This window comes from Mangifera indica, chromosome 18 (genome assembly GCF_011075055.1).
Source record: "Mangifera indica cultivar Alphonso chromosome 18, CATAS_Mindica_2.1, whole genome shotgun sequence".
In the NCBI taxonomy this organism is placed as follows: Eukaryota; Viridiplantae; Streptophyta; class Magnoliopsida; order Sapindales; family Anacardiaceae; genus Mangifera; species Mangifera indica.
This window is the reverse complement of record NC_058154.1, coordinates 7,086,657-7,097,559: the sequence shown is the minus strand read 5'-3', so window position 1 is coordinate 7,097,559 and position 10,903 is coordinate 7,086,657. Positions and strand designations below refer to the sequence as shown.

Here is a 10,903-nt window from a genome sequence, read left to right as displayed (position 1 = left end):
ACCTATTGCGGGGTACACTCCACCTGCTATTGAGTATCATCGGTATTCTTTGTTACATTCTTTAACATGGCAGATTCATCAAAGGTAACATCCCTACTGTGAATGATTTTCTTCAACTTTGGACACCAAAGACGATATCCTTTCACTCCAGAACTAATCCCCATAAAGATTGTTTTCTTAGCTCTTGGATCTAATTTAGACTCCTTTATATGATAATAGGCAGTCGAACCAAACACACGTAAGGAATCATAGTCGTTAGCAGGTTTTCCAAACCATACCTCAAGGGGTGTTTTCCCTTTAATTGCAGTGGATGGTAAACGATTAATGAGATGACATGCATATGTAACAGCCTCAGCCCAACATGGTTTGCCCAACCCAGCATTGGATAACATACATTTAACCTTCTCCAGTAAGATTCGATTCATGCGTTCAGCCACCCCATTCTGTTGTGGTGTTCCTTTAACTGAGAAATGACGTACAATACCTTCAGCCTGACAAACTTAAAAAAACGGATCACTAGTATATTCACCACTATTATCAGTCCTTAGTCGTTTGATCTTTTTGCCAGTCTGAGTTTCAACCATCTTTTTCCATTTCAGGAAAACACCTAATACGCCATTCTTCTTCTTTAAAGTATACACCCATGTCCTTCTAGAAACATCAACAAAAGTAACAAAGTAGTGTCTACCTCTCAAAGAAGCTATTTTAGTAGGTCCTTACACATCAGAGTGAACATAATCCAAAATACCTTCAGTATTATGAATTGTAGTACCAAATCTTACTTTTGTCTATTTTTTAAAGACACAATGCTCACAAAAATCCAACTTGCAGGTCTTTGCTCCTTTCAATAAACATTGTTTCACCAAACTAAATAAGGTTTTTTCCCCTGCATGTCCCAAACGTATATGCCAAAGTCTGGTTGTTTCATTATCTACATCTTTTTTAGATACTGTAACTGCTGATCCAAAAACTGTACCACCATTATAATAATACAAGTTATTTCTTCTTGTAACTTTTATCACTACAAGAGCACCAAAAATAACTTTCAAGACTCCATCTTGTATTGACACCTTGAAGCCTTTGGATTCCAAAACTCACAAAGAAATGAGATTTTTCTTTAACGTGGTACATGTCGAACGTCTGTCAAAACTCTAGTTGATTCATCATGATTCTTTAAACAGATTGAACTTATCCCCTCAGTTTTGCACAAACTATCATTACCCATGAAAATAACTCCACCTTTTAGTTTTTTGTAATTGAAAAACCATTCCTTGTATGGACACATATGATAAGTGCAACCTGAATCTAGAAGCTATTCATCATACTGAGATGTCGTTGGTAGACTTACTAGAGCAAAATCTGACTCATCTTCTTCAATTTCAGCTACACATACATCTGAAGCAACTTTGGTCTTCCCTTTATCTTTCCTTTGTAACTTTGGACAATCTTTCTTCCAATATCTCTTCTTTTGGCAGAAAGCACATTCATCTTTACTAGGTCTTTTATGAGATCTACCCCTTCTTTCTTGCTTTCGACTTTGACTTCGTCCTCTTGTAGTAAAAGCTTCAATAATTGTCTCTCTATTCTCTTGTTGATCTTTTTTTCGAATTTCATTATTACTTAAAGCAGCACATACCTCATCGTAAGTCACTTTCTTCTTTCCATGAAGTAATGCAATACTTAGATGATCCAATTCTTCAGGAAGAGATCCTAGTAGAAGCATTACTTTATCTTCATCTTTGAAGGTTTCATCCAGGTTCAGTAAATCAGCAATCAACTGGTTAAAAGTATCAATATGATCACTTATACTTGTACCAGGTTTCAATTAAAGATGAAACGGTCTCTTCCTCAAATAAAGTCTATTCTTATTGCTCTTCTTCATATACTTGTTTTCTAACGTCTTCCACATTTTACTTGCAGACATCTCTTTCATGAATGGATATTTCTGCTCTCTACAAAGACATGTACGAATTGTACCACAAGCTTGACGGTTGATCCTCACCCATTCTTTGTCATACATCTTCTCTGGGTTTTCCTCCTCCAGAGCTATATCAAGATTTTCTTGACACAGGGCGTCCATCACCTCACATTGCCACAAGCCAAAATTGTTATGGCTATCAAATTTTTCCACATCAATTTTTGCGGTTGTCACAATTGTCTTTGTTGATGTTGATGCTATTTTCTGCTGATTACGTTTTACTTGGTAAATAGTTTTTCAAATAACCAAGTTTCACAAATTTATATTCAATAGCTAAAACAAAATTACTATAACCTAGGATAGTAGTAAGTGCCAAAAAATGATAATATATGAACCAGGAACGTACCCAAGAAAGATTGGTGGGGACAAAGCCTTCTTAAAAACCAATCTCCTTAGACAGCATTTTCCTAGACAAGCACATAACCATATAAATAGCTACTCACTGTTCTAAACCTTGGCTCTGATACCACTTGTTGTGCAGTGGAAATATAAAACACAACTTCTATGTTATTGAATATAATAAATAATTAAAGCAGAAAATAATATGTAGAAAAATAAAAGAAAGAGAACACAAGAATTTACGAGGTTCGGTAAATGTACCTACGTCCTCGGCGCCGCTGACTACTTTCACTATCTCCAAAGAATAGTTACAAAGGAAAAATAAACTATTAGAGATCCCTAATAATAGGATTCTCTCAATACAATTGTATTTGACTACAACTGTCTTAGGGATGATTTTGAATTAAAATCAAGGCCTCTATTTATAACCTTTGGTAAAATACAAAGAGATTAAATTAATAGATGTGGGACATAAAGAGCCACTTATTTCAACAGTACTAATCTGGAATGTAATAGGAAAACCCATAATTGGGTAATTGACAACATGAGGTGGCCTCGTGTATGCATCTTACTTCTATAGGTAGTACTCATATCTTCCATGTATACCTTACCACATAGAGTCTACTGTCTTATTCCATGACAACATACCTGATGGATACCAATAAAATGCATATAGATAATTGGTTAAATGCAACATTTGATTAGATATCACGTTTCTATTATTTGCCCCCAAAATTAAAGAATGTGCTAAATACGAAACTATAAACTTTATGATATCCTTATCATTGTCACCCCAAATTTGGTCATCAACCGCCTCCTAGATGTCTTAATATCATAATGATCTATTAAGCCATATGAAAGATTGTAACATCAATCTAAGGGTTCCTGAACAATTCACGTAGTGCAAAACATCTATGTCATCTCTAAATAAAAACCAGTGACAAGTACAAACTCTATCAAGCTAAAACATACTTCCACACTATTTATTCAAAATCATAGTTCTCTATCATGTTGCCCCCAATTAATTGGAGGGAAAAACACTGCATGCATAAGAATAACACTAAAGCGAGTCCTTTCTAAACCCAAGAATAAGCCAAAACATGTCGTCCAAAATATCTCTCATTACGTCATTGTTAATTTTTGTTTTATGATGCTAACAACATCTATCTTTAACCAGACAATCATTTGCGCTTTAAATTTATACGTTTCATAAAACTTGTATACTCCTTGCTAGATATTGATTAAATGTTTTTGTAATACAAATGAAAACAAATGTAAGAAAAAAAATTCTATAACAATGACATTACAGAATCATAGGTGATATCATCTAGTAGTTAGGCAATATCGCCTACCAGGTGATATTGTCTATTGTTTTTCAAAATATTTTTATTCTTTCTCAGATCAGCCAAATCAAATCAAACAATCAATTCAAATCACACACCCAAGCTACAACAACATAACAAAATCCTCTTTTTAAACTCTAGATCTATTCATACAACAACACCAAGCACCAATATTTAGAAAATACATCAACAAAATTTAAACATATCTAAGTAGAAATCACTCACTTGCAAAACTTGGCGTGCCATTCTTCCCAAATTAGTTAGATTCAAATGATGTCGATGGACAGAGCGTTTGATCTCATTGGCATAGGCATCAACTACTTCTTCTTTACATTAGGCGATCCTCCACGACGGTGGTGACTTCTCTCTGTATCGGTAGTCAAGGCTTGGAAAGGGAGAAGAATTTTTTTTATTTTGTGAAAGTGACTAGCCTTGGAGTTTTATATTCAAAACTTATGTGAACTTTCTTTTTTGCTTTACAGAACGGAATCGCCTACAGACTTCTTTTCATTGGTGAATAGTAGAATCATATGATTGTCAATCTTTAGTCATAACAGAGGTATTTTAGGCACTGTACACTTGTTGTGGTACATTTATTATGTGTAAAAAAAGTATGATAAAAATGCATATGCAAACCCAAAAAGTTGTTTTTTTTTTAATATCCCAAATTTTTTTCCGGGATACACCTTTTTAGGAGTTAAGTCATACATACTAGAGATCAAACAGCAACCTATGACTAGGAAACACTTTTAACTCTATCCTTTTTGATAGCTAGTAATAGACTTGGATAAACGTTTCAGTTCAAGTTAGAGAAAAAGGCATCCACCTAATGAGGAATCTATTGTAAAGCTTTTACAAATATACTCCGATTCTGCATTTATAACCGCAACAGGAAGCCATGCTTACCTTCTTAAGCAAGATATTTTTGATACTGTTAATATTCTCTCTCTCTTTTTTTTTTTACAGTTTAATTGAAATAGAAATGAATGGTTGGAATTTTATTTGGATTAGAAATCCTTGATTATGTTAATTTAAATGTAATTTTTGTTCAGTAATCTTATAAATATGAAGTCTAAGAAGATTAGGAGAGAAATCATAAATACAACTATTAAAGATAAATTTATTGTATTTATTTTTTTACAAAATACATATAAGTTAACAGTTAAATCATGCATGTAGACAGTTCGATTATTAGACCGAACAATGTTAAAAACCTTGTGCCTTATTCTCTTTGTTTTCTTTGATTTTTCTTCAACGTTCATATTACATACTAATAGACATATTAAGGTCTATCAGATGTTAATCATTGATCTCTTAGTCTATTTTGCATATAGCTTTAAATTTCATGTATTGTTTGGTGACGGGAAATCATATTATAAAATGTAATTCAAATGAGCCATTATAGGTATCAATTAGCTTTAATAAAAAAGTTTACTTGTAATTATATAAAATGTCTTGAAAATATTTGGTGCCTGGCTGATTACTCCATCATCTTAGCTTGCTGGTGATTAATTTGTTGAACAAAAGTAATAAACACAAGTTGGATACAGGGCCTTTATATTGCATTAAAATCATTTTAACCATATTATTCCTATACAAAATTAACTACAGAAATCAGCGCAATTATGAATCATACAGTGCCATTCTGACTGTGATTTGGTCACATTGCATTCAAAATTTACCTCAAATGAATCATCCCTTCACAAGCCAGAGTTCCTTCAAGGTCTCCGATGATTCGAGATATCCGTACTTCAAGTCCTCTTTGGACCTCCTGAAAGAGAGTTCTTAGACTATCAGAAAACCGCTTCTTGTCCAAGTTTGCAGTTTTGTCAAGTGCTTCTGTCAACTCAACAAAACAGGATGCAATCTTGGATTGGACTTCCATCAACTTCTGTCCTGTTGCAACAATGTATCGTTGCAGCTGGAACGTTTCCTCGAGGAGATGCTCTAGTGTTTCAGTTTCTCCTTTCCTCCTTGCACTGCTCGAATCCCCTTGACTCATGTGTGCATCAGTCTCATGCTGAAAATGATAAATGGAAACAACAGAAATGATCACAAGTTCAACAGATGAATGAAAATGTCTCTAAGCTCTTATCCTTGAATGCAATAAATATGATTGAGTTTGTGCAGCGAAAACTTGCTAACAGGTAATCTGCTTTGCTTACCATACGCTTGCAAAGATCATCGGTCTTACCCTGAAGGGACTGGTACCTGCTGACTTGTTTATTTAGCAAAGACATCAGCAATAGCAAACCCTTCCTGCCATTTTCATTGCTTTCCATATCTTCGCCACTTTTTCCTGTCAATCTCTCAAACATAAGAAGTTGCTGCTTCAGTCTCTTGATCTTGTAAGAAACTCCAAGAGCATGAAGATCCATCCTCCATGGGGAATTGTTGGTCATGCTAAAGGGCTTGTTAAATGATGCTAAGTTTTCAGCTGTGTCAACAACAAGCAGCCTCGCAGTTTCCCTTTGAATAAGACTATGGACCGCAGCATCCTTATCTTCTTGAAACTCTCTTTCAGGAGATGGGACTATCACTTTATTGGGCTCGTTGTGAGATGGGTTTTCTTCTCTCACCTCTGTGTCTTTCTCTTGAGGCCTTTCCACAGAAGTTGTTTTTGTTTCTTGCTCCTTCTCTGCTGGTATTCTCTTACTGATCTTGACTTTGGAACCAATGGCATCATGGGTTAATGCTGGATCATCTAGAAAGGAGTTTATGTTGGTCTTCTGAAAACTGAAAGATTTTAACTTGGACAAAAATTGCTCTTGCAAAGAGCTTAATTCCTCTTTGCGCTCCAATAGCATGGCTTCCAATTTCATATTGTTATGCCTGAGCTGTGATGTCTCCTGGTTAAGTCCTTCAATGTGGGTCTGCAGCCGCTTCAATTCAATCTCCATGCTCAGCAACTGCCATCGAAAAGCTTCTAATTTTTCATCTTTCAGCCTCAATTGTTCTGCAAAAGCCTCTAGTTCTAAGTGATGCCTCTTCTCTATTACTGTTGCATACTTTTCTGCTTCCAAACGAACCCAACCTTCTAATCTTCTGACATCTGTTGCCATGATTTCAAATGCATGAATGAGAAAAGGAATCAAAACACAGGTTAAAGGAAATATAGAGAAAACATATGATCAGAAAGAAATCAGGAAGTTTTCTTACCTTCCTCACTTCCTTCTGCTGAGTTGTAATTAGAAAGTGGCAAGAAAACATCAAGGTCATTTTTCAGCTGAGGCCTTGGGTGATCAAGATCAAGAACATAATCAGTGGGCTCTTGTATGGTCTTTCCAGTGTGTGATGTTCCTCTTATACCAAAGGAAGCATCAAATCTAGAATTGACTTGATTCTTAAACATACTTCTCAATGAATGTCTCTGGTCTCTAGACTCAGATGCTGTCTTCCATCTTTCTGTTTCCAGTTCAGCTTGCTTCTTCTTCGTCTTCGATAATTTAACCTCCTTTATAAGCATTTGCTTCTCATTTGTATCCAGTTTAGATTTCCTCAGCATTGCTGATAAAACCTTGTCTTTTTTGTCTAAATCTTTGCGCATCTTGAGAATCTCCATGGATAGTTTTTGAGCCAACAAGACTGACTCCTCTTTCTGCTCCAAGACTGAACCAAGCTCTTGTTTTGCAGCTTCAACTTGCCTAAGTGCTCGACCCAGTTCTGCTTCAAGTTGTCGTTGGTTCGACACAAGTTCGATAAAAGCAGTTTTGTGCTTCCAAATCTCTATAGAATGATCCTGAGCTTCTTGCTTTGCAGCTTCTCTCAATTTTTCTGCAATACTTTCTGCTTTTGCTAGCTTCTCTTCTACCTCCTTCCTTTTCTGCTCCTCTTCCTCCAATATCTTATCCTTTGACGCCATCAAATTCTCGGTTTCCTTTAATTTCTCAGTCAATTCCGAAACAGCTTCATTCTTCTTTTTCTCTAACACCCTCACTTTGTTCACAAGAACTCCAATATGCAGCTGGAGCCTCTTCCTTTCATTCAACCACATCTGCTCTTGCGTTGCAAAGATGCTAATGACCTTCTGATTAGCTTTCGCATCTTCGCTTCTCAGCTTCCTTAACTCTGCAATCTTTTTCTCTGCAGTCTCAAGCTTATGCACAACCTCACATTTGTCCCCAGTAGCCCCCTCTTTCTGGACTCTCCACACAAGCAAGCCCAACAATTGAGCACTTCCTTGAAGCATTTTATCTTGCAGCTCAGACCATTTCTCATCTTCTTTATCAGAACTTGACAAAAGCCTTAAAGCAAAGAAAGCAAATGAAACACCAAAATAAATCGGATACAATCTATCACATTTTTCTTCAGAAACAACTAAACATGACCCAGTAGCCTCCTTCTCATCCATTTCTCAGAATTTTGTTTCTCTTCCTACAACAAATTTCAAGAAGAAAACTGAATTTCAGGATTCCCTTTGAAATTGCTTCAACAATACACTTTACTTAGAAGAAGACACATGGGGTATTACAATTATGTCATTGACATAGACAGAAATACCTAGTAGTAGCACAAATAATGCAGAGCAATTATTGGGGAACAAAATATTACCCAATACACAATAGCATGTATCAAAAAAAAAATTATAGTGGCATTTTCAAGATCATAAAGTACAAAACAAAAATTACAGTTCAAGGGAGAAGCCAAAGCCACAAATTTCTGAGAAACAAATGGTAACTTATGGAGAGGAATTTTGCACCTTTCATTAAAGATCTTTAGGCAACCAGCTGCACCTAACAGAAAACACTTGTGGTAACATGGGCGACGTGGGGTTCTCCAAGGCCGTAGAAAGCCAAAAGCAGAAGTTCGTACTGTAAGAGAATGGAATGGAAGAAAAAACTAATACAAAATTATTTGATGTTCCCTGGTTTTCAGTGAAAAGACTATCCTATGGAAACCCCACTTCCTTTTTCTTCTGCAGCTCAGGCCATTACTGTAATGGGAGGCAAAAACACTAGATTCCTGGTGATTGGTGGACTTTAGAGATTAAAGAAAGGATGAAGAAAATAACATTTCTCTTTCAACACATTACTTTATTCATCAGAATAGAGTCCTAAAAAGTTTATACAATTATGTGAAAAAACTATTGGAAGTAACTTCAACTCTACAGAATCCAAAGTACCTTCCATTGTCATGAATTATGAACACGTAAGCTTACAAATTTGACATTCACCATTTTTTCCATGTTACTTTTACCATCCATCACCCCAATAACGTGCACAAAGAAACCAAATTGCAACTGTTAACATTTTATATTGTACATGATATTATTATTTATCATGATCACACGTTGGGTAACATTTCTAATCAAATATAACTGTCAGAATGATATTGTTTACTTTATAATATGGTATTATCATCTTAAATCTATTTAAAGTAAAACGAGAAAATCTTATAGTGACCCTTTTAAAAAAATTACACAAGATTGGTGTGATTAGAAACATTAACAAAGAAATGTATATATTATATTGATAACATGTTACATGTACATGTTAACACTATTATTCAATATGACTTTATTAAAGTATGTGCTCTAAGGTCAACCATTTGGTTGATGTCTTAGTATTATAAATTGTATCATGTTTATATTGATAAAATAATATTTCTCCATCATTGTTTCACTCTATGTAAATAGATGAATGCTCTAAAGATGGTAGAACCATGACAAGAGAATTGATGCATGTCATTGATCATGAAAACTCCATATGCACACATGGTGGCCATTATAAAAATGCTTGTTGCTTCGATAATACTTAGACCTAGACCCAACAACAACTCTTCCAAAAGTAGTGATAGATCTCATGTGTCAAGATTCTTTGTTGACAAACTGGTGCAACACATGGATTCATGTTGGATAAAAAAGTTCATCAAACTAAACCACCAAGAGGATTCTATAAAGATGATAACCCTTATGTTTATGGAAAACATCTTCTAACAAACTATGGAACATGTGATCATTTGACTAGAAGTCATCATACTATCTTATATATGGATTGATGTGGTTTGACACTAGCCTAACATAGTACTTGAGAAAAGATTATCAAAGCTGTAATTATTGACCATCTTGAAGAATATATGAAGATAATACTAGATCAATAAAAGATTCATCAGTTTAGGGTAAGGAAGTAGATTTCTTTATTGGGCCTACTAACAGATGTTAATGATCACTTCAATCCGTGGCCATAGGGAGATTAAGGTGTCACTCAATCCAATACTATCTTATTGTTGCTAAAGAAGTCAATTAATGTATATCGAGGGTAATATGATGTAAACACTACTTTTGTGCTTTCACCTCGATGAAATATCAACTAATATCGAATTATACAATAACGATATTTTTGACAAGTTCTTGTCTATCATTGAGACTTCATCATTTGGGTAGTCATAATGTCTTGTGAAAAGTCAATCTTAGTTTGCTTATAAATGGCTAACAAATTGTAGATTCTTCATGAATCCACTTACTACCAATCTAACGGAGAACACATGGGTTATACACAAAAAGGGTTGATCATGAAATCTAAAGGTCTTAGATTATATGAAGTTAATTGTGATCAGAATCTGAGATGACAGTTTCGATCTTTATAATATTATTGGACCTAAGTATGATTTTGTCTAGTTAAGGGACCAAATTAAAACAACCCCAAAATGGAAAGGTTGGAGTGATACCATTGATAGTTAACTGTATCTAGATTGGATAAAGGATATTTGAATATTGCACAAGTCTTAGGTCAATATGAATAGACATTTCAGTATTAGTATAGGTACTATCGTTCCTTATCCTTGGTTGATCTTTTCAAATATATTATCACATATTTGGTGCATTAATCACGGAATTTATGTTAATTGATACAGTTTCTCATGAATGACCATTCATATCTTTAGAATGATTGTTTGGATGATATGTCATACAGTTGTTCTATTTGTATCACACATATAAGGAGCATTCCAACTTCATAAATATGAATGTAAATAAACAAAATTGTATTGTGAAATGAATTGATTTTTTTTCACACTTATACACTCTCAAAATGTATTACATTTTCATAGGTCTTCTAGTAGACACCTAGTGCCCCTATAGTCTTTTATTTTTTTTTTGGCCAAAAGACTTATTCCCAACCAATGTTTGATGTAATTTCAAACTTCTACCCACCAATTTTAAAAAACCCAAAATCTCACTTATAAACTGTTAAAATAAATAAAATTCATTAAATTTAAAGTTAGAATTATCATTTAACCAGTAATT

General features: G+C 34.5%; 1 protein-coding gene across 2 annotated transcripts; it reads right to left on the bottom strand.

Moving 5' to 3' along the window:
• Positions 1 to 5,190: 5,190 nt before the first annotated feature.
• Positions 5,191 to 8,677, bottom strand: LOC123201395 (trichoplein keratin filament-binding protein-like). 2 transcript variants are annotated; one of them, XM_044616881.1, is made up of 4 exons: positions 8,360 to 8,677; positions 6,820 to 8,034; positions 5,826 to 6,712; positions 5,191 to 5,680 (listed from the first exon to the last, which is right to left on the bottom strand). In XM_044616881.1, the coding sequence occupies exons 2-4, from the start codon at positions 8,009 to 8,011 to the stop codon at positions 5,339 to 5,341; spliced, it is 2,421 nt and encodes an 806-aa protein (XP_044472816.1). In that variant the 5' UTR covers positions 8,012 to 8,034; positions 8,360 to 8,677; the 3' UTR covers positions 5,191 to 5,338. The 2 variants fall into 2 exon arrangements, with proteins under 2 accessions (XP_044472816.1, XP_044472817.1); XM_044616882.1 differs by lacking the exon at positions 8,360 to 8,677 and having other exon boundaries at positions 5,855 to 6,712; positions 6,820 to 8,335.
• Between the last annotated feature and the right edge of the window lie 2,226 nt (positions 8,678 to 10,903).